This window comes from Protopterus annectens, chromosome 16.part0, assembly GCF_019279795.1.
Source record: "Protopterus annectens isolate FY-2018-M chromosome 16.part0, PAN1.0, whole genome shotgun sequence".
NCBI lineage: Eukaryota > Metazoa > Chordata > Ceratodontiformes > Protopteridae > Protopterus > Protopterus annectens.
In genome coordinates, this window is record NC_056750.1 from 42918510 (window position 1) to 42943093 (window position 24584).

At 44.8% G+C, this 24584-nt stretch overlaps 2 protein-coding genes across 2 annotated transcripts in view; both read left to right on the plus strand.

Moving 5' to 3' along the window:
- Window positions 1–24584, plus strand: part of UCK1 (uridine-cytidine kinase 1) — a 1125034-nt gene that overhangs the window by 1040520 nt on the left and 59930 nt on the right. The window lies entirely within an intron of this gene.
- LOC122790708 (histone H4-like) lies at window positions 1932–2351 on the plus strand. Its single transcript, XM_044058258.1, has one exon. It carries the CDS (start codon window positions 1993–1995, stop codon window positions 2302–2304), a length of 312 nt encoding a protein of 103 aa, XP_043914193.1. The 5' UTR covers window positions 1932–1992; the 3' UTR covers window positions 2305–2351.

The following is a 24584-nucleotide window of genomic DNA, read 5'->3' on the forward strand; positions in this document are numbered from 1 at the left end:
AGTTAGCCTAAAGCAGTTTTAGTTAAAAGTTTTTTTATGTATTTGTTATGCTTTTCTTAATACCTGATCTTGGAATGTGGGTTGCAAATAGATGGGTATGATTTAGTTTGATCTAATCAGTAGTAGTGTGTGGGGGTGAGTACTTGTTCTAAAATGCACTTTTACAGCCCTTTGTACTATTTGCTTTGAGTAGGCTGGTTTAAAATTAAAGAATACGTACATTTTCCATACCTCCTTTTAATTATATAAAAACTGTTATGTTTAACATTGTTAAAATGCTTCTGCGTTTTTTTGTGTTACTGAGGATCACTTGTTTGTGACGAATAAAGGCTTGTTGCTTTGGAACACTACCTGGGATTTATGATTTTTGGAAATTGTTGTTACTGAGATCATCAAGTTTTAAGACCACTAGTTTCTTTTTTTTCCTCTTCACTAGTAGTGGTGAGGTTAGAACTAGACAGATTCCTGTGCTTGTTCATTTTTTTAATTTTTTTTTATTTATTTTTTCTTTATTGTAATATAACCCACATTCTGCTTAAACTGTGTGCTTTGGCCAGCTAAGACCTGCATGCAATCAACTGAACGTATAAGTGAAGTTTAGTAAATCTTTATCTGCACTTTTTTCAAATACACAATTTAAATTAATTTGTTTTTGTTGCATTGAGCAATATCTAGCTGGAAGTTGTGACTCTGTTTTTTCAGTAGGTCCACACCCACCCTCCCTGTTTTTGTTTTGGTGTTAATCTTGGTGGCTTTGAAACTGCCCGCCCCTCTTGTAAATTTGCACTTGGGTACTCCTCCTGGGCCCATCTCATTTGCTCACTCAAAAAAAAAAATTGTTCATCTTTTTATCTGCTTTTACTGTATTTGTGTTTCTTCCTACTTTAGTTTGCTTTTGCGTCATCTTAAAAGTACTCAGTTGTATTTATTACTGCGTGGTGTAACTCATTCTAAGCCTTTTAGTTTAAGCACTTGGGATTCAGACCAGTTGTTTTACATAAGGAAGGTTTGTGGTCTGCACTGTAGTAGCAGAACAGGTAGCTTACATCCTTCTAAGTTGGGAACTGCTGATTGAGGGCTCAGTGTCTGTTATTCTAAAAGTGTATTAGTTATGGTTTAAGCACTTGGGCTTCAGGCCAGTTATTTTACATTAAGAGGGTTCGTGGTCTGCACTCTTGTGGGAGGAGAGGCTGGACTCTGCCCTTCTGAGCTGGGAATTTCTGGTTAAAGGCTTATAGTGCCTGCATATTTGAATTGCTTCTTACTGAAATTGGTACACCTTGTTTGCTGTAGCATAGACTAGATCCAGGCCTGCTGAATCTAGCTTTGTTTGTATGCTTGTTGTTTGTTTGCTTGTTATTTCCCTGGAATGCTAATTCCACCTAAAACGCGGCTTTTCAGTGCTTCTGTGGATCCCTAGTGATATCTGCATTGCTTACTGTACTTATTTCCTTGTTTCACTTGAAAAAAAGTTACTGTTTTTAGCATTTAAGTTACCTGTAACACAGTCGCAGGCTACACACTCAACTGCGCTAGCCTCCTCTGTGTATTTAAAGTAATTTAAGCTCTGCATTTCTGTTTCTAAAAAAAAATAAAAAAATAAAAAAAAAATAAAAAAAATTCCTTGTTTTCCCGCCTTTCTGAACTAGTCTAGTCCAGTTTTCAGGCTTTGCTGAATCCAGGACTGAGGTAAAGGTTTCTGTGTTGCCCATATCATACTTGGATAGTTAGGTGGCTTCCTTGTTCACTGTGAGAGAGGGAACTCTGAGCAGCCTATCTGTCCCTGTAGGAGTGGCATTCAAAAAACACCAAATGAAGAAGCAGTCAAAAGGTGAGATGAAAGAGAAAATTCCTTTAATCCATTTAATACATCCGTCCCTTCTTTTTTCTTCTTTGGCGGCCCTTAAAAGGGCCTTTGGGTCAGTTTCTTAATTACAAACACTTTAGCCTCCAAAAACAGTTGAGTTGTGTTAGCGTCCAGTTTGGAGAATCATGTCTGGTCGTGGCAAAGGAGGAAAGGGCCTCGGTAAAGGTGGTGCTAAAAGACATCGTAAGGTTTTGCGAGATAACATTCAAGGTATTAGCAAGCCCGCTATTCGCCGCTTGGCTCGTCGAGGTGGTGTCAAGCGTATTTCAGGGCTTATTTATGAGGAGACCCGTGGTGTTTTGAAGGTGTTTTTGGAGAATGTGATCTGCGATGCTGTTACCTATACTGAACACGCTAAGAGGAAAACTGTTACAGCTATGGATGTGGTGTATACTCTAAAACGCCAGGGCAGGACTCTCTACGTTTTTGGAGGCTAAAGTGTTTGTAATTAAGAAACTGACCCAAAGGCCCTTTTAAGGGCCGCCAAAGAGGGGAAAAAAAAAAAAAAAGAAGGGACGGATGTATTAAACGGATTAAATGAATTTTCTCTTTCTTCTCACCTTTTGACTGCTTCTTTATTTGGTGTTTTTTGAATATTGCTGTGTTGTGGCTTTTGCTGTTTTTTGTCCTGTAGGAGTGGTCCCAGCCCAGCAACTTGTAGCTCATTGACCATTTTTGGCTAATTTCTATCCTTTTTGATCTCCCTGGTATAAAAACCGCTTAGTGCGGTTTTGCGCTTGTATACAGCTCAGCAGGCTCCTCGTGGTGCCCTGCAGGGTCCTGCAAGCGGCCGAGAGACAAGAGAGAGACTTTGGACTTGATTAAGTGTTGTTTTTGCTTGTTGTTTCCCTGAAACGCTAATTCCGCCTAAAACGCGGCTTTTCAGCGCTTCTGTGGTTTCCTAGTGATATTTGCATTGCTTACTGTACTTATTTCTTTGTTGCACTTGAAAAAAAGTTACTGTTTGTCATTTTTGCATTTAAGTTACCGGTAACACAGTCGCAGGCTACACACTCAAGTGCGCTAGCCTCCTGTGTGTATTTAAAGTAATTTAAGCTCTGCATTTCTGTTGTTTCCGGAAAAAAAAAAAAACACAAAAAAATCCTTGTTTCCCACCTTTCTGAACTAGTCTAGTCCAGTTTTCAGGCATTGCTAAATCCAGGACTGAGGTAAAGGTTCCTGTGTTGCCCATATCATACTTGGATAGTTAAGTGGCTTCCTTGTTTACTGTGAGAGAGGGAACTCTGAGCAGCCTATCTGTCCCTGTAGGAGTGGTCCCAGCCCAGCAACTTGTAGCTCATTGGCCATTTTGGGCTAATTTCTATCCTTTTTGATCTCCCTGGTATAAAAACCGCTTAGTGCAGTTTTGCGCTTGTATACAGCTCAGCAAGCTCCTTGTGGTGCCCTGAAGAGTCCTACAAGCGGCCAAGAGACAAAAGAGAGACTTTGGACTTGATTAAGTATTGTTTTTGCTTGGTGTTTCCCTGAAACGCTAATTCCGCCTAAAACGCGGCTTTTCAGCGCTTCTGTGGTTTCCTAGTGATATTTGCATTGCTTACTGTACTTATTTCTTTGTTGCACTTGAAAGAAGTTGCTGTTTGTCATTTTTGCATTTAAGTTACCTGTAACACAGTCACAGGCTACAAACTCAAGTGCGCTAGCCTCCTCTGTGTATTTAAAGTAATTTAAGCTCTGCATTTCTGTTTCTGAAAAAAAAAAAAAAAAAAACACAAAAAAATTCCTTGTTTTCCCGCCCTTCTGAACTAGTCTAGTCCAGTTTTCAGGCTTTGCCGAATACAGGACTGTGGTAAAGGTTCCTGTGTTGCCCATATCATACTTGGATAATTAGGTGGCTTCCTTGTTCACTGTGAGAAAGGGAACTCTGAGCATCTTATCTGTCACTGTAGGAGTGGTCCCAGCCCAGCAACTTGTAGCTCATTGGCCATTTTGGGCTAATTTCTATCTATTTTGATCACCCTGGTATAAAAACCGCTTAGCGCGGTTTTGTGCACTGTGCAGTGCTGTTTAGCTGCGGTTAAACTATTCCAGGCTCCACGAAGTCTGCACATCAGTTTTTCCCTTGAAACTTGAAACACTTCAACCCAGCACTAGAAATAAGGCAATTTAAGACCGGCACTTACTAAAACTCACTAAAACTAGCACTAGCTTACAGCTTGCACTTCAGTCCTATACTCAGGAAGTATAAGGCTCTTTACTCATCCAATCAGCAATACAGTCCCAATCATCTATTCAGGCATGTTCAAGGGACAGCTTCAGGTGTGCTCTCAGGTCCATCTGGTGAATCTGGGCATCCTGAGGCAATGTTACAGTTGCCTCATGTACACAGACAACCCCCTCCTACTCCCAACCAAAACAAACATATGTGAGAGATGCAGCTACACAGCCAAACTGGAGGCTAAGCTCTCTCAACTCACGACTGGATCAACCAGTCACAAGGAGAAGGGCAACACTAGCACCACGTTACCAGACTCACATAGACCAGCCATAGCTGCACCAGAAAACAACTCTCAGAAGCACACAAAAACATACTCGGAGGCTCTAAATAAGAACCTGCCTAAACAACAGAGACCTCCTAAGCATACACCCAAGCAACCCCCACCCCACAACAGAAACCAGGTAACACATACGTCACAACGTCAGTGTGCCAAGCAAAAACAGCCCCTAAGGCTAAATAACACACCTAACACACTAGTAATCGGTGATTCTATCATCAGGCACACAGACGTCCCACTCACTAGACTGAACAAGAAGACCTTAAGCTGCCTGTTGGGTGCCAGAATCCGCCACATAACACATGCACTCAGGTCACTCCACAACAAGTACAAATATGACTCTGTCATTGTACATGTTGGCGTAAATGACCTGAGACGTACCTCCCTGGACTACATGAAAAGAGACATGGAGGAGCTCTCTGACCATGTAGCACAGGCTGGTATGACTCTGACTCTGAGTAGCATCCTGCCCTCACCCAAAATGATGCCAGCATACGAAGAAAAAATGATCAGTTTCAACAATTGGTTAAACTACTGGTGTCATTCAAAGGGGATCCAGAACTTGTCAGCCTGGGACGACATGCTTGACATGCCACGTTGCTTTGCCAGAGACGGCTTGCACCTGTCGACCCTGGGCTTTCGAATACTGGCCAAGACTCTTGCCGCCCCAATACTGCCTTTTTTAGGCAAGGCTCAAAAGACAAACCCGCCTCTATAAACAACAATAATAAACAAAAACTGAGGGTAATGCTGCTCAACACCAGAAGTCTAAACCTCAAAATGCATGCACTCAAGGCTCTCCTTAGTATGGAAGAAATCGACGTATGTGCTAAACAGAAACCTGGTTCAAGGCTCCAGAGAGCACCCCAGCACTACCAGGCTATAACTCCTACCATATCTTTAGGTCCCAAAACCAGGACCGGAACACAAAAGGAGTGGGTGTGTCCATATTCATCAAGAACACCCACACCTCCAGGTTAGTAGCACAGCACGTGGAATCTGAGACCATCCAAGTGCAATTGACAGCGGGTAAATTGACTGTTCAATTTATAGCTTGCTACAGATCTCCTACCTTGTCTCAGGACCCTCACACAGCATTCCTGAGAACATTAGAAAGTATGAAGATTCTACCCAACACCATGCTACTGGGTGACTTCAACTATCCAAACATTGACTGGGAAAACTACTCAAGCTCAAACACCCTAGCCCAATGCTTCCTTGAGTTTATAAACTCAAACGCCCTTGAACAGGAGGTGACAACATACTGGACCTGGTCATCACCAACATGGGGAACCTATGTTCCACACCTAAGGTAAACTCGTCATTGGTAAGATCATATCACAAACTAATCACACTGGACATCCACATCCCGACCGCCCCCCCCCCCCCAAGTCAAGGAAATCAAGGTAAAAAACTTCTCTAAAACCAACTTCACACTCCTCAAGACCGAGGTGGGAAGTTTCAAAGCTCCCAATCAAATGGAAAATGATGACCCATCGGCAGAATCCTTTACAAGTGCATTCGATGAACACCTTCAAGAATGCATGGACCAAGCCATCCCAAGTAAAACCAAGACCAACTCCTCAAAAAAGAGGAAGCCAGTCTGGTGGACCCCGGCCATAAATAAACTTTACAACAGTAGGAGGAAACTCTTGCAAGATGGAACAAAATCCCAAAATAAGAAGGCATCTCTGATTAACATCAGTAAAAAACTGCGCTCCTTCATTAAATCATCCAAGGCCAACTTCGAAAGAAAAATAGCCAATGACTCTAAGGATAACCACAAGGCCTTCTTTAACTATGTCAAGTGTCTAGGGGCAAACTCTCAGATATGCTCCAAGCTAGTGCATAATGGCCATAAATGCACTGAACCAACCGACATTGCCAACATCCTGGCTGACAAGTTCAGTGCAAACTTCACCCCCCCCCCCTCTCCACCAAAGGGGCTAGCACCCATCCCAGAAGAATGTGGAGCTCCTGATATCTCAGACACACAAGTAAAGACAGCTCATGCAAAGGCCAAAAACACAGCATCAATAGGACCAGATGCTATGCCAGGTTGTGTCTTACATGAGCTTCAAAATGAACTAACCCCCCATCTCAAATCACTACTCAAATTCAGCCTCTCTACAGGCTATGTACCCAAAGAATGGTGCACAGCAACAGTCATACCACTCCACAAAGGTGGTGCCACAACTGACCCTGGGAACTATCGCCCTATAAGCTTGACTAGCTTGGTCTGCAAAGCCATGGAACGCATTATCATGGAGCTCATTAACAGGGACATTGGGAACCTCCAGACACTGGACCCCACCCAGTTCAGCTTTGTTAAAGGCAGATCTTGTCTCCTGAACTTGGTCGACTTCTTCGAAACAGTCACCAAGGCCATAGATGAAGGGAAGGTGGTCCACACAGCATATCTGGACCTCGCTAAGGTGTTCAACACCATCCCACACTCAGGAATCATAGACAAACTCACCAGCTTAAATATCAACCCCTATGTCACGAGATGGGTTGCCAATTGGCTCTCAGACAGAACCCATATGGTAAGAGTGGCAGGTGCCATGTCTGACTCTTAACCAGTCACAAGTGGAGTCTCACAGGGCTCAGTCCTGGGACCCCTCCTGTTCGGTATATATTTCTTCGAAGTACAGGCAAAGGCGGAGGGACTGTGGCTAACCAAGTTCGCAGATGACTGTAAATTGGGTGTAATAATTGACTTTCCAGCCGACACAGACATCCTGCAAAAGGGTCTCACAGAGACAAACACCTGTTGTCAAAGTCACAGCCTCAAGCTAAATGCCAAAAAATGCATAGTAATCCCATTTGGGAAAAACAAAGTACCTACAAACTACCACATAGATGGGAATCCACTAAGTACAGAAGAAGTAATTAGGGACCTGGGTACCCAAGTAGATAGCATGCTCTCCTTTGATAACCACATAGCCTAAACGGTCAGGAAATCCTTCTAAGTGGCACACCTGATCACAAAGGGTTTCTCATCCAGATCCAAGGAGGTGATTGTGCCCCTTTACTCCTCACTCATTAGGCCCATAATAGAGTACAATGCCCCATTTGGGATGTACCTCACTAAACACCTGCAACAACTAGAAAGACCACAGAAGTACCTCACTAAGAGGATTAAGGGCCTTAAACAATTACCCTATGAAGCACAACTAAAAAAGCTCCAGCTCTTCTCAGTCGCTTACCGTCTGCTCAGAGGTGACCTATGCCTGACCTATAGGGCCATGTCAAACCTTGAACTAATGGACATGCTTCACCTCAAAATAAAACAGATCCCTCAGAACCACTCGTTCTAGCGACTTGAACCTATGTACAACAATAAACAGGACATACTGGAGGGATAGATTCCTGTCCAAGTGACTCCCCTCACTCTGGAATAGAATCCCAATCCATATTCGACAGAGCTCCTCTCTGACCCTCTTCAAGAGAAATCTTGATGAGTGGATGGGTAATCGTAAGTTCTACCCTGGGATCACTTCAGGAGCCCTGTTGACAGAGGCCCAGGTTACTAATCTAATGGGGAGGCGAAAGCCATCACTCTGTGGCTAGGCTTATAAATGCCCATGGGCAGATAGCCTAGTACTTACCTATGAGCCTATACGTGGGAGACTAAGTATCTTTGTCTCCTTGAACATAGGAACTAGAGACATTCTAAAACTGTAAAAGCTTCTGAGCAAACACTTTGTTATGCATCAGGCTTTAGCCACTGACCATTTAAAACTAAACACCTTTATGTTGTGCTTGGCAGGAAGCTACAGACCTATTATCCAAGCTTTCCCTTATTTGGCATAAGTCCGTATCTTCCACATTGGCACTAGGAAATGCCAAGATAGTGGGGGGGGACAGACCTATGCTGTTAGGATCCATTTCCAAACAGTATAGATTCTCTGTCAAAATGTCTTATAAAAAGCACTTAACCATTTCCTCCTTTTCACACTTTCCTTTCTCATTATGTTGCACAAGTACTGGTAATTTTGAGTAAAAAAAAAAGAAAGTACAATCCCAGTGGACTTCTCCTTTCATCAAACCAATCCCAGTAAGCTCAGTTATTTTCAGATACAGACTTCCTTATACTGTGATTTACATTTCAAGTTGATTACAAGCTTTACTCATTATTAGCTGCTGCGTTATTTATTTATTTATATATTTTTAGTGTTAATTACACTGTGGCACTACTACATCACTTGTGAATTCATTAGAATCTGCTGCCATTGTCTTAGCTCATAAACCTCTCTTCTCTATTGCAAAGTTACAGGGCTGTCTGCAGCTCAGATTTACTTGTGTTGCACCAGCAATTATTTCTATGAAGTAGGCAATGCTAGACTGTCTGGAAACCAGCTTGTGTGAAACAAAATCACGTGCTGCTGTGTAAATGCCATGCTTCTGCCAGACGTGCAAAGCACTTTATAGTTTGCAGTTTTTTCTTCTCCATGTTTGAAAATACTAATTACACCACATTTGGTGTAAAATTTAAAAGAATCAACTTGAGTACCAGGCAGTTTTCATGGGCTTAATGCAAAAGGATAGGGGCAGTCTCTTAATTGTAGTTTATGGCTGCGGAAGCATTTTAACATATGCAAGACTTAAGGTGCTTGCATGTCACACACAGCCTGGACATTTATTTTAAAGAATGTCTTGTATAATAATAGATGCATAACTTATGATGGCATTTTAAAACTGGAAAGCAGCTTTTTGTGGAAGGAGTTGCTGATATTGGTGGGTTTTTGCCCCAACTTACAAAAGACTACTGGGTCACAGCTTCTCTTTCTTATCAGTGGCAAAGCCTCTGCTTAAGATACTCCATTTGTGCAATTTCCAAATTTCCCAACTGATATCTTGGATGTCTTATAGGTGCTTAGAAAGTTTTACTTTTAGAACATTTTTAAGGTCAGTTGGAAGAGATTATGTATTTAAGTTGAGAAACTTCCCCTATCTCCTCAGTCTGAGTTTTTAAGCTTGTTTGGTCTGGTGTGGGCATCTTTTAGGGTAGACCTCACTTATTCCACTGTCATGATACATGTCTGTCCTTTTTTGGCATATTGCAATGCAGTAAAGGGCAAGGCTCTTGCCCAGTGCATGCCGTTTAAGCTCCCATCATCACCCGCATGCTGCTCCATCTGTCCTTTTAGCCAGCAGGTTAAGGAGATCTCAAGACTGTGCCCTAGAAGTTGCAGTAGTCAGTGGTCATGACAGCCACTTAGTAGATATCACTGCATCAGTTTTTTATCTTTAAAGAGTTTTAACCTGTTTTTGACAAGCATTAGCTTTCTGATAAGGTGAATCCTTTCTTCCTGAAGTATATTTTAAGATGTCTTTCAGTCAGTGCTGAAAATAGGTGGCGATGCTTTTTCTTCTTTCTTACCATCCAATAAAAACTGTTGGTTACATCTGTGCTTCAGTATGGTCTGCTGTTATAGGAAAATGGCTATTTTCTTTTCTTCTATAGTGGAGACTTTGGTTATTACTATGCAGATATTGTCCAGACTGTCTGCACTGCCATATGATATCAAAGGTCTAATAGGCTGTTAGTCAGTGCACTGAAAGGATGTTCCATCAGGGATTGGCTGTCACATGTGATCATTTTGAAAATGTGTCTGTGCCAGACATTTGTGCCACTGCCACATTGACTCAAAGCATACCCTTACTAAGCCCTGTAGCATACACCTGCTCATCAGGAAAGGAATATTTTTGGCAGAGACGTATTGCAGGGCATTTTCTCCCGAGATCTATATTGTTTTTCACAGTCTTAGTCCCCCCCCCCCCCACCACCACCATACCTCTCAGTCTCTTAGAGCAAGAAATCTGGATATAGCCATAAATAAGGGGGGATAAAGGCCCCCTCCAAAAAAAGGATAATTCTTAAATATTGCTCTTACAAACTTAGAAGTTGATAGAATAACATGTTTTACATTAGCATGAATTTTCTAAAGGGTATAAATTCTGAAACTCAACTGTTTGTCATTATCTTCTGACTTCAGTCTTCAGTGATTTGTCAGAAAATCACAATTTTATGAAAAATGGACCAAATATATGATGCAAAAATCTGGACATTCTACGAAAATCTGTACAATTGAGAGGTAGTAATATATATGTGTGTACTTTGCCATATCACTTTATCTTTGAAGGGGCACATTATGTTGGCACACTATTCTGACCATTGGTACTCTGTATTTTAGAGGTCCCTGCTGTTACTTCATGGTAGCAGGAGTGCTTATAAGTAGATTTCCAAGTACAAAATAGTGTAGCCTTGCGAGCTAGTGTTCTTTTTGCAGGCAGTATTAGCCTTTGTGTGGAATCAAAACCAGAGGATGTTGCAGCATAGCCCCCCTTAACACCAGAGTAAGAATTCTGTATGAAGATTCAAGGGGACATGTATGCCCTTAGAGGGGAGATTTAGAAAAGCCATGACAAAGGTCAGAAGGATGAGCCTAAATGTTACACACACTGCTAAGGGGCCTCTCAGACTTCCTTTGATATGGTAAGTGCTCCTAGAGTTCATAGGTTTTGTCCTAATTTTACATAAATCTGGTTGTCCATCATTACAGCTTGTAGACAGTGGTAAGTATAGCTTTGTAACTTTGCTCTGCATAACTTTGTGAAATGCTTTGTCATTGTGCCTGAGAGTATGTTAGTTTTTCTTGTCACAAATCACAAAGGCAGGACAGTCTGTAGCCAGAACCTTTCACAGTAGATGAGTCACTAAGTAACCAGTTGCCACAAGTACCTATGCAAATTGCCTCTAAGGCAAAAGTCAGAGTTTATTGTACTTGGGGGGGGGGGGAGTTACTTAACACTGGTTGCTAGATTTGCTAAAGGTAGTCATGTGAAGTTTCATGGAAGTGTTGTTTTTGTGATCGCAGCTTTTACATCTTAGACATTTACTGCAAATAAATCTTTGCATCTGATGTCTGTTTAATAGTTCCTCAACAGATTGGTTATCAGTTCCGACTTCGCACACTCTCATACTTTGGATCCAAGGCTCTCGTTCTCCCTTACCCATAATCCCCTGTAGCTGGCAAAATACCTCAGATCTCATTTGCCTCTTGTTTGCACTGGATGTGATCTCTTGTGCTTAGGCTTGGGTGACAGCTAAGTGTTTCTCTTTGCTACTTTGAAAGTTATTTGCTAACTATATTTTTCCACTGTTACTTAGTTACCTTCCTCCCCATTCGCTTAATAACTATTGAAAAAATATATATCTTTCTTCAGCTTTTTTTGATACCTCTTTTCTTATCCCTTAGGTTTGTTCAAATTTATTTGCTGGTTTAGTGTGAGTTTTCCCTTTTATCTGTTTGACATAATTGTGTTAGTTGTTTAACTGTTGTATCTTGTGGCTAGGGATTTTCTGTTTTGGTACTGTGATGGAAAAAACTTGCAGTTTGAGAAAGTGTGTGGCTTCTGGCCTCAAAATTCCTAACTCAGATGCACATAGTAAGTGTGTCTGCTGCTTGGAAGCTTCTCGTTTGGATGAGCAGTATTCCATTTGTACTTCTTTTGGTTCTGGTGCTTTAATTGAGGGATGGAACAAACGTGCTTAAGGGACTTCTTCCTGACACAGTGGGAGAAGTCTCCCTCATACACTGTGCATTCCTCCCCTTCAGCAAAGAAGTCTCTTGAAAAATCTAAGGGTGAGAAGTATACAGATAAACCGAGGGACAAGGATAAAGAAAAATACAAAAATCCTAAGAAATGGTTACCAGACCTTTCAAGTTCTTTGGGGCTGGCCCCAAAAGATTCCGAGAACCTCAGATCCTGTTCCCACATTGGAGCCTGGCACCATCAGATCCAGTACTCCTCCTCACCGGAACCAAGCTTCTCTCTGGAGCCAGTGTCTCCTAGGCAGTGATCTCCTTTTCTCCATGAAAGACCCTTTCACAGGTCATCCAGATCCCCTTTAACTACTTTGTCCCTCGGATCTATGCAGTCCCCCAGGAGCCTTTCCAGAGAGGGCATTGATAGAATGATGAGGAAGTTCCTCAGGAAATGGATCCCGTTGGCTCTGACCCTTTGTCACAAGTCGTAGGTTATGGTCCATCCCCTCATCAGATAATTTACACCTTCCCCAGTATGACCATTGGTCTCGGGGTTTTGGATCTGGGCACTTCCTTGAGTTTGTCTATATCAAATCCAAAGACTTGGTCTTGTTTGACTCTGTATCTGATCCAGTCGGCTGCAAGTGACTTGGACCCAAATGGATCTTAGAGCCTGAGTGTTGATGTCAGCACTATGGGGTTGTGTTCGATTCTGAAGCTTTTGAAGCCATCCTTTCCCCTTAGAGCTTTCGCTTTGGACAGATCGACACTGGTATCTGCTTGACAGCCTAGTTGAACAGACCTTCAGGACCAATCCTTGATAGGGTCATTAGATCCTGCTGGGAAGCCTCAGGACCTGTTTCAACTTCTGCCTTTGAGAGGGTGATCCCTTAGTCTATGGACCAGATTTCCCTTCCCTACCCCGATGCTCCCTGGGTCTATATTGAATCAGCGAATGCTTAAAAAAGCGAATGTGGATTCATCGACCCTATTTGAGCAAAAGCTGACAATCCTGAACACCCGGAACAGCGATTTTTTTTTTTCCCCAGGGAAAAAAATCGCTGGGCCAGTTTCGGAAGTTTGCCATTCCCTCCACTGTGGTGCGATCTCGGAGATGGTATATTTAAGTGTGGGGGGGGGGCGAAGCCCTCCACATTAAATACTGTTTTAAGTTTTTTTTTTCCCCTCTGGGGGAAAAAAGTAACTGTTCCAAGTGTTCAGGTTTGTTAGCGTTCGGTTAACTAGGGTCGATGAATCAGCGTTCGCTGATTCAATATAGACCCTGTTCCCCTGCCTCAGTGGAGCTCTTTTGGTCCTTTGCCCTCCACATTCTATCACATGAGGACAGACAGACCTGCATTGAGGACTCCCCACTGGCTTTGGAGTCCTGCCCAGACTGTCTGACTGGGGAGGTTTGTCAAAAGCACTTGTGCAAGAGGAGACACTTTAACTCCATGCAGGAGTCTTTAATAGAAGGTACTGCTCCATAGCCTTACATATTAGACTCGTCAGGCTAATGAGGCGATAATTCCCATGATCTGTAGTTACTCCCCCTTTATGGAGAGGTATGACTGTAGCAGTGCTACATAATGGTATGTTACCTCCATCCAAATGGGCAGATACATTGGCGTGATTTGTTTTCAAGGCCTTGTGGGTAAGGGGAGGACTGTACACTTCACTGTGACGATCATTTATTGGATACGGGGTGTTGATTAATTCTGGAGGAATGCTGCCTGTCATACACAGTCTAGGTTGCAATGCTGCCATTTGTAGGAAGATAAGTATATGTAGTATGCAAATAGCAACATGTGTCATGAATGCATGTTAAAAACCAAGGATCAGGAATATGCATTGGCTTTCTTGGTGTTCACAAATGGCTGATGTTGCTCTACAGTACCTGATAAGAGCAACATGCAATTTATACTTTATGGATAAGCATGTGACATTGAGTAGTGGGAGGATGTAGGAATGCTTCTTGTGTCAGTAAAGGCAGAAGGTGATAAAATGCTTTAAATGCTGTCTGCCATTCTTTTATTTTCTTTCTTTTTCTTTAAGAGAAGAATTGCCTGACCTGGAAAAACAATATGTCAGAATGGTATTAACACATATTTTTAAAAGCTCCCCTTCTGATGTTTGGCTGTTAGCTCCCCAGCATACTAACTAGTCATTCACAACTGTTGAGTAAAGATGAGAAGAGTTAGCACCATAAATGAGCTGTAGCTTGGGTTACACTTTGTAAACATACGGGAAGGTTTTGCAAGACCGTTTTCATTTTTTATAGCTCCAGTCTCCTTGTTGATCCTTAAGCCCCCCCAAAGGGTATAGCACTCCATGTGTGGTCTAAACTGTAGCAAACAGTTTGCTAAAGCTTAAAAGAAAAGAAAAATAACTAAAACCTGAGAGCTGTAGTGCCCCATGCAGGCAGGGTATGAACTGCAGCAACTGGAGGGGCACAAAAATGGGACCTGAATGGCTGGGGCAGGGGGGAGTGAGTCATCCATCTGGCCACCTGGTTGGTGTGCCTGTAGAAGGAAGTCCTCAAGTTGACTGCATGGTTTCTCCAGTTCCAAAGATAGACAGTCCAGACTGTCATTCCAGCTTGTACACATTTTGACTTCGTCACAGAAACCTTCAACAAGGAAGATTTAGGAAAGCAAATGGAAAAGATTTTCTAGCTGGGCTACAAGTAGGAATTTGGATTCCCTTTTTAGCTCCTCTTCCAGGTATCTTTGAGTTTCTGGCTTCTTTATTTCACAGCAGGTCTAGTTACATTACCATCAAAGTTAAGTTGGCTGCTATTTACAGTTTTCAGACTGGAAAACTTCAGTCACTTATTGCTTAAATTAAATTATCTCAGGCCTTCTTGTGGGGCACGTTTATACTGAGACCTTCATTAGAGATGCTATTCCTTCTTGGGATATTACCATTCTTCTGCAAGATTTAATGAGACCCCTTTTTTAACCTGCAGACACAGTTGATTTGAAATATCTTTCCTAGAAAAAGTTGTTTTTGGTAGCAGTTTTTTCTGCAAGAAGGGTGTTGGTGCTCCGCGCTCTTTCTTGTAAAATTCCTTACTTGTTTTTTCACAAGGCTAGAGTTGCATTGAAAGCTCATTCATTTTTTCTCTCTTAAGTTGGCTTCTGAATCATCAGCTAATCTGTCAGTCTCCCTGTTTTCCTTCCTAATGTTGCCAGTAAAGGAGAGTACATGCTACACATTCTGAACATACATCAACTCAGGTTTTACTTGCACCCTACTAAGAATATTGAAAAGACCAACCAGTTGTTTGTTTAAGTTTCCTCAGCAGCAAAATTGGGTAAAGGAATGTCTGTTGTAACTTTTTCTCCCTGGCTATCTGAATGTATTTCCCATGTCTACAAGAAGAAGAGATTATCCTTGCCTGGACATCCTAAGGCTCATTCTGCTACCTTCACTGCTTTTTTCTCCAAGATCCTGACTGACAGCATTTGTGCTGCTTGGTCTCTAATGTCCATAATTTCATATCTCAGTACAACCTGGATTTACAATCCAGGTCTGCAGTTTCTTTTTTGTTCATATGCCTCCAGAATATCCTTCCATGAGACCTCCCAAGATTTATGGTAGCTGGGGACTCTTTCCTATCGTTTAAGGAATGGATGGAAGACACAACATCAGATACAAAAGTTACGTACTCACCATAATGATGGATCCATGTTGTCTGCTTTTCTCCTTCCTCAACCTGTCTCCCAAGTCCCCCCTTCCATCTGTCTTTTTCCTTGTTTCTAGAATGACTGCACCAATAGCTGCAGTCACTTGGCCATGCACTGTTCAAGCCCTGGGTCAAGAGTTAATGCTTTATTTGTAATATGTCCTTCGTATGATGATAATGTAAAGGCTTTATTAGAAGGTATGGGCAAACTCACTCTGAGGTATTTTGCCAGCTACAGGGGATTATAGGTTAAGGAAGGAGCCTGAATCCTGGATTCATAGACTGAAACTGTCTGAACTCGGATCCTAGACCAATTCAGTAACCCATCCGTTGAGAAAGAACAGAGGCAGACAACATTGATCTGTCATTATGGTGAATACATAACTTTAATATTTTTTATCTGTGAATTGGTTGCTTTTGGGAGTTGAATATAAGGATACATAGATACAGCCCCCGTTACCTAGTCTTTCCTTTTGAGAAACATGTCTAACAAGGCATGGAACCACCATTGAACCAATTATGTTTTGTTTTATCTTAGCAGATGCACTACAAACTGTTTGAATATTTTGTATTAAGGTAATGAACAGTCATGTAACAAATTGTATAAGTCATGTAAATTCAAGGTACTTGGAGGGCTAAGTTAATAGGTTCATAGATGTGTACTAGGCTAATGGCCCTGGAGCCTTTACAACCCTAACCCGTAGAAGTGCCCTGGCATCGTGCTGCCCGATGTTAGTTCCCAGTACCTCTATCAAGTAGAACACTGCAGTGTTCCCCGGGGTGAATTTTCTATTTCCCATCCACTCATCAAGATTTCTCTTGAAGAGGGCCAGTGAGGTGCTGTGCTTGATATAAACAGAATGTCTGTTCCAGAGCATGGGGAGCCTCTGGGTTATGAACCTGTCCCTCCAGCATGTTCTGTTGATTGTGATAATGAGGTTGAGGTCTCTGGAGTGTGTGGTGTGGAGGGATTTGGATTTCTTTAAATGTAGCATTTCTAACAGAGCTGGGTCAGACGTGGCTTTGTAAGTCAAGCAGAGATTGCTTCATAGTAGACAGTATGAGACAGAATAGCTGGAGTTTTTCGAGTCTGTCCATGTAGGACATGTGTTTAAGGCCTAGGATCCTTTTTGTGAGATACTTTTGCGGTCTTTCCAGCTGTTGCATGTGTCTAGTGAGGTACATGCCAAATGGGGCATTATACGTGATGATTGGCTTAATAGATTCATAGGTTGGTACTAGGCTTTCGGCCCTAGGGCCTATACAAGCCTAGCCATAACAATTCCCTGGCAATTTCTTCCCACAATATTTACTTTCCTGGACCGCTGTCTAGCAAGGGGACTGACGTGATCCCCAGGGTAAATTTCCTATCTCCCATCCAATCGTCAAGGTTCCTTTTGAAGAGGGCCAAGGAGGTGCTCTGCTTGACATGTATGAGCAGTCTATTCCAGAGTATGGAGAGTCTCTGGGTCAGGAACCTATCCCTCCAGCATGTTTTGTTCATTGTGATAACAAGGTTTAGGTCCCTGGAGCGTGTGGCTCTGATGGATTGGGGAAGAGTAGAGAGAAAGGATGACCTTTTTCTTCATGGATGCAAAACCCTTGGTAATGAGATGTGCCACATAGAAGGACTTTCTGACCACAGTGCCAATGTGGTAGCCGAAGGAGAGGTTGCTCTCGACCTGTGTCCCCAGATCTCTTATAATACCTTTAGTGTTCAGTGGGCTCTCATCAATGTGGTAATTAATGGGAGCTGAGTTTTTCCCAAAGGGGATGATGACTCATTTTATGGCATTAAGCTTAAGGCCATGGTTTCAACACCAGTCATTGGTCTCAGTGACTCCTTTCTGTAGGATGTCTGCATCACTTGGGGAGTTAACAGTGGCTCCCAGCTTGCAGTCATCTGTGAACTCGGTAAGCCAGAGTCCCTCTGTGTTGGCCTGGACATCTGAGAAGTAGATGCCAAACAGGAGAGGACACAGGACCAATCCCTGTGGGACTCCACTTGTGACTGGTCGGCAGTCTGACTTGGAGTCTGCTACTTTCACACTGTGGGTTCTGTCTAAGAGCCAATTTGCAACCCACCTACTGATATAGGGGTTGATGCCTAGTTTGGTAAATTTATCAATAACTCCTGAGTGGGGAATGGTATCAAAGGCCTTGGCCAGATCAAGGTAGGGTGTGTGAACTGCTTTGCCCTCATCCACAGCTCTGGTGACTGACTCAAAGAAGTTAACCAGTTTGAGCAGGCATGATACACCTTTCAGCAAACCAAACTGCATGGGATCTAGAGTTTGGAGAATCACTGTATCCTTGTTAATTAGGTCCATGATGATGTGCTGCATAGCCTTACATATTATTTATTTATTAATTAATTAATTTATATTTGTTGACCAGGAGTGTCCTATAGGTCAATTTTCAGCAGAGGCCTGGGGAGAAAAGCTCCACAGTTAAAATAAACAGACAGTAGTTACATTGGATTACATAGCGATTAACAATTTACATAGCAATTACAACATATTTACAGATGAAGAACATAGTATATCAGTAGACAACTAGAATCTTTATCTGTGAAGTACATAACAGACATTAACAAATGATCTGAAGTAGGATATTCATTTGTCTGCAACCTGTGGGTTATGGATCCGATATCGGATCCGAACCGGCATGGTTTTCCAGCTATGGATCCAAGCTCTCAGCTCCTCCCCTCACCCATAATGCCCTGCTCTACCCTCATGACCTTAGATCTCGTTTGCCGCGCTGGTGACTGGATTTGGGTTCATAGCTCTCAGCTAAGTGGTGATTTATTACCTGTTAAAACAGAAAGTTTTAAGTTTTTTGTGTAATTCTGTGTGAAAGTTTAGGTTTCCCTCCTTGGTAGTTTTATTTTGAGTTAAATTAAGTAATTTTTTTTCCCTCCCCTCGCTGTTGCGTAGAGTGTGTGTGGGCCTGTGTGTCTTTTTGTTTTAAGTTACTTTTAGTAGCTTTGTAGATTATGGCTGATCAGCCTAAATCTATTTTTTCCAAATGCTCCGAGTGTGGCCATAAGCTCTCACCGGCTGATGGCCACACTGTGTGTTAGTGTCTCGGGTTGAACACCTCACATCTGGTTGTTCCATATGTGCAGGGTTCAACCCCAGGGCACTGAGGAGCGGAGGTCCAAGCTTGTCTTGGCGGGTCTTTACCGCCAGACTCGGCTCCGCCTCCGCTCCTTCGGGAACTACTGTGGCTACGGTTGTTCCCCCTGTGGCACCCCCTCCTGCTCCTGGGACTCAACCTCCCGCTTCTGGAGAGGAGAGGGATGCTAGTAAAGGACCGGAGGGAGAAGCACCACAAGCGGCGGGCCGAGACCTCTGTTTCGCCCCGCCAGCCAAGCGGCTTCTCCCGGCTCCGATGTCGGTCTCCTCCTTCTCGGCTCCGGTCCCCTGTGTGCTTTTCACCGGGTCCTGAGGAGGAGGAGACCCGATCTCCGTCGAGGCTATCGAGGAGGCACTCCAGGCCTACCTCGGTAGCCTCGTCGAGATCTACACATAGCCTTTCTGATGCTGATCTGGACCGGATGATGAGAAGGTTCATCCAGGCCCAGATGCAGATGGGAGTGCTCTTGCCTCCCCTCCGGGGAGCTCAACACCGATTTTTAAGCCTATTGCTCCTTCTCCGACCCGCTATCCGGGTTCGGAGCAGCTGGAGCCGAGCAGCTTCGGAGCCGGGGGTGGGTCGGCGCCGATAGTACTTGGTACGTCGGATCCGACCCTGCCCTCGAGTGCGACGGAACCGACCTCGGAGCCTGGATCCGAGCCGGATCCGGGGATCAGTGCTCCTTCGGCGCCGTCTGTGTCGGAGCGTACTGTCCTTCGGATCCGGCGCTTGGCGCCGGCCCGTCCACTCTTCGGATCCGAGGGGAGCCGATTGTCGGATCCTTTGGTCGAGGTCGGCCCCTTCGGCTTTTGATGTAGTGGAGAGGGCTCTGTTGAGGGTCTCCGGACCCCGGCACTTGTTCCGCTCCGCCCCGCTCCCTCTGCACTGGGCCAGGCTTCCACCATCCGGCCCCTGGGACAGCCCGTTTCTGTGCCCCAAGTTGCTCCTATGGAGCAAATTGCTGCTTGCGAGGACTCCTCTGACAGCCCCCCAGAGGAGGTCCCTCGCAAGCATACGTGCAAAAGGAGGAGTCCGTGTTCTTGGAGGCATTTGAAACGGGCCCGTCTACCTCTTGGGTGTCCCCCCCTGCCGACCCCCTGGTGGACCTTATTACCACCAGGGCGTGGAAGGAACCGGACACCGTGGAGCCAATTCCCAAAAGACCGGATAGGATCCTTAGTCCGCCATCCGACCGGGCCCATTGGAGTAAGGGGCCTCCGGTAGATGCCATGTTGACGGCGGCCACAAAGAGGGAACTGGCTCAGGAGAGTCCCTCAGTCCACCCACCGAGCAAGGAGTCTCGGATGATGGACCGCTTGGGGAAGCGGATGTTCAGTTCGGCGACCTTCTCGGTAAGGGCGCTGAACTATTTGGCACATGTCATTAGGATGCAGCGAGATCTTATTAAGGAATACGCTGCATCCCCCCCTGAGTCCATTTCAGAGGAGGACAGAGTTCTGCACTCCACCCGTATGGCCACTCTTAGGTCAGTTACAAATACTTCTATGCGGCTACTCTCCCATGCAACGGAAGGCGCCGCTAGAGCTGCGGGGACAGGACTGGTCACTAGACGTCAGGCCTGGCTCCGTCACTGCGATTTTTCTGAGCCCTTCAAAGCGCCGCTTAACGCCTTTGATGGTTCTGCTCTGTTTGGCAAGACCGTTCGAGACGTTGACCCAGAGCGAAAGGACGGAAGACGCTGTCTGCCGTCGGAATCCGCTTCTCTGCACCCCAGAGGCCCTATTCTAGGAACCAAAAGGGTCAGAAGAAGATGTGGTTCCGAAGTCGCAGCAGTCCCAGCCTGCTCCGGACAACCAGTCCTTCCGTGGCAGAGGAGGACAGGGAGGACGCCGCCCTAGAGGCAGAGGGGCTCCCAGAAACTTCGGGTCCAGGGAACCTTTCTCTGAACGGCCCGCAGCAACCCTGAGGGTTGCCCGACTGCTCTACTCTGGAGGCAGTCGGGGACGTTCGGGGCACCTAGCGGCATGGGAGTCCATAACATCGGACCGCTGGGTTCTCCAAATCATATCCAGGGATATCGCATTCCTTTCCTTCACCTTCCAAAGTTGAAGTCCCTCCCAGACGCCCCACCCGGTCAACGGGAGGCCGCTTTGGCAGAAATTGGCCATCTGCTAAAGAAAAGAGCCATCCAGCCCGTTCCCCAGACCAGATCGGATCAGGGTTCTACTCCAGATTCTTTTAGTGCCAAAAAGACGGGGAACTAAGACCAATCCTAGACCTCTCTCTCTTGAATCTGGCAGTCCCCAAAGAAAAATTCGAATGGTCACTCTGCAATCTATTCTCCCCTTCTGGGAGAAAATCACTGGATGTGCTCGATAGACCTCAAGGACGCGTACTACCACATCCTGATGGACAGGCGCCCAGGAGGTTTCTCCGCTTCGGCTGGGAGCCAGTCACTACCAGTTCCGGGTCCTTCCCTTTGGTCTCACCACAGCCCCAGGGTGTTCACCAAAGTATTAGCAGTGGTAGCGCCCACCTGAGGCTTCAGGGGTGCAGGTCTTTCCCTACCTGGACGACTGGCTTCTTACCGCCCCAACAAGGCATCTACTTCTATTGGCGTGAGACTCCTTTCTCCATCTTGCTCCCTTTCTGGGCATCACAATAAATACAAAAAAGTCCTACCTGGCGCCCACACAGCTCTTAGATTTTATAGGGGCCAGGCTAGACACAAGGAGTTTACGAGCCTTCCTCACTGCGGACAGAGTTCTAAATCTGCAGCTCCAGGTGCGGGCCATTCTCCATTCAAGTTCTGTTCCAGCGGAGTTGGTCCTGAGGGCTCTAGGGTCCATGGCATCGGCTATAGCACTTCTTCCTCTTGCCAGGCTCAATATGCGCATTCTACAGTGGACGCTCTTAGTACAGTGGTCATACCTTGCTCTCCCCATGCATCATCCCATAGCGATCAGCAAGGCTTGCAAGCGGTCCCTCTTGTGGTGGCTCCACTCCCGGATCTCCACAAAGGCCGCCCATTTTGTGCTTCTCCCTCTCGCCACGGTGACCACGGACGCCTCCGCCTCGGGTGGGGGCACTTTGTGGGCCGGACCGTCCAAGGCACGTGGAACGATTCAGAGACCTTACTGCATATCAATGTTCTAGAGATGAGAGCAGTGCTCTTAGCGTTGCTAGCACTTCAGGACTTTCTTCCCTTGGGAACAATTGCGATTCAATCGGACAACATGTCTGTTGTCTGGTACATCAACAAGCAAGGGGGAACAAGGTCTTACCCTCTTTGTCGAGAGGCCATGAGAGTTTGGGAATGGGCAATCTCCACCAATCGCTTTCTAATAGCAACGCACATTCCGGTCGGTCCAACATCCTAGCGGACAAGCTCAGTCGCACCATTCTGACCCCTTACGAGTGGTCTCTCAATTGTCAAGTAGCGGAACGCATATTCGCACGGTGGGGAACCCTTCATGCGATCTTTTGCTTCTCCCTCAAACACCAAGTGCGACAGTTTTTCGCTCTAATACCTCCTCCCGGAGGTACCCCAAGAGACGCTCTGGTGCATGCTTGGCCACCCGGTCTTCTGTATGCCTATCCACCCTTGCCTCTGATGCTCCAAGTTCTTCAGAAAGCCTCTCAGGTGGGTTGCAGAATGATTCTCATTGCTCCATTCTGGCCTCGACAGATCTGGTTCCCCTTCCTAAGGTCTCACTCGGTGAATCCTCCTTGGATTCTAGATCCCATCCCGGATCTGATATCCCATCCATCCTGCATTCCTCCTCCGAATCTGGACAACCTGAAGCTGACCGCTTGGCTGCTCCAGTTCCACTCTTGATAAGGACTGCCGGTATTTCTTCACCGGTAAAGGCAATTTTGGTGGCGGCTCATAAACCATCCACTAGAAAGGTTTACCGACGCAAATGGAAACGTTTCTCTTTGTGGGCGGAGCGGCAAGGCCTGAATCCCTTCACGGTTCCTCTCCCTTTAGTGCTTGACTTTGTAACCACTCTCTTTAACGATGGTGCCAGCAGTTCCACAGTCAAAGTACAACTGGCGGCAATTTCTCACTATCACATTGGCCATGACTCTAATCCTCTTATGTCAGCCAAATTGTGTAAAATTTTTCTTAAAGGTACTTTTCTTCTCAGGCCCCTATAAAACAAGCAGTTCCTCCTTGGGACCTTTCTCTGGTCCTACAGGCCTTGACCGCCCTCCTTTCGAGCCAGCGGCTACGGTGGATCTCAAATTCTTGTCCTACAAGACAGCCTTTTGGTAGCCATTACATCAGCCAAGAGAGTTTCTGAACTTCAAGCATTATCAGCTAAACCTCCTTACTTGGTATTTCATCCGGACCGTGTCTCCCTCAGGACCAACCCGTCCTTTCTTCCTAAAATCGCTTCTGAAGCAAACATCAATCAATCCATTAACCTCCTGTTTTCTTCCCTAAATATGAAAACAAAGGTGAATATAAGCTACATTCACTAGATGTTCACAGGCAACTTAGATTTTATCTGAACAGGACAGCTGGTCATAGGCAATCCGACCAGCTGTTTATTTCCTTTGCAAAATTCAATTTGGGCAAGCCAATCTCTAAAGTTTCTCTGTCCCGCTGGATTTCACAGTGCATTTTATTGGCTTATCAAGCTTCAGGAAGGCCGCACCGGAGGGTGTTCATGCCCATTCAACCCGGTCAGTATCTACCTCGGCAGCCTTCAAGGCTAGGATTCCTCTAGATGATATTTGTGCAGCAGCCACGTGGGCTTCATCTCATACGTTTATTTCCCACTATAAGTTGGATCTTGCATCTAGGGGTAGAGCATCCTTTGGCTCGCGGTGCTCGGAATATCCTTCCATGATGGCCGCCCAAGATTCAGGTAGCTGGGGACTCTGTCCCACAGGTTGCAGACAAATGAATATCCTACTTCAGATTTAGAAGTTATGTACTCACCATAACGTTCCATCTGAGTAGGTGTATTCATTTGTCTGCAACCATCCCGCCCTCCTATCCCCCTGGCCTATCAGTTTCCTGCATATTCTATGTTACCCTTTTTAGGGTATTGTTGCTTTGGCAAACTCGATCTGAGGTCATGAGGGTAGAGCAGGGCATTATGGGTGAGGGGAGGAGCTGAGAGCTTGGATCCATAGCTGGAAAACCATGCCGGTTCGGATCCGATATCGGATCCATAACCCACAGGTTGCAGACAAATGAATACACCTACTCAGATGGAACGTTATGGTGAGTACATAACTTCTAATTACAATAAGAAGTTCCTGCTGTATAATAAGTACTAGGCTTATGAGCATCTGAGCTTGCTATAATCAAGGTAGTTAGTGGAGTGGAAAGAAAGGTAGTGGTTGGATGGGGTGGGTGATAGAGTGGTTAGACTTGTAGGGTAATGGGGCAATAATTCCCAGGATCTGTAGTCACTCCCCTTTTATGAATAGGTATGACTGTAGCAGTGCTAGATAATGGTATGTTACCTCCATCCACATGGATAGATAAATTGGCGTTATTTGTTTTCAAGGCCTTGTGGGTAAGGGGAGGACTGCACACTTCATTGTGACAATCATTTATTGGATACGGGGTGTTGATTAATTCTGGAGGATACTGCCTGCCATACACAGTGTAGGTTACAATGCTGCCATTTGTAGGAAGATAAGTATATGTAGTATGCATGTGTGTCAGTATGCAAATGGCAACATGTCTCATGAATGCATGTTAAAGACCAAGAATCAGGAATATGCATTGGCTTTCTTGGTGTTCACAAATGGCTGATGTTGCCCTCCAGTACCTGATAATAGCAACATGCAATTTATACTTTATGGATAGCCAGGGAATTGTTATGGCTAGGCTTGTA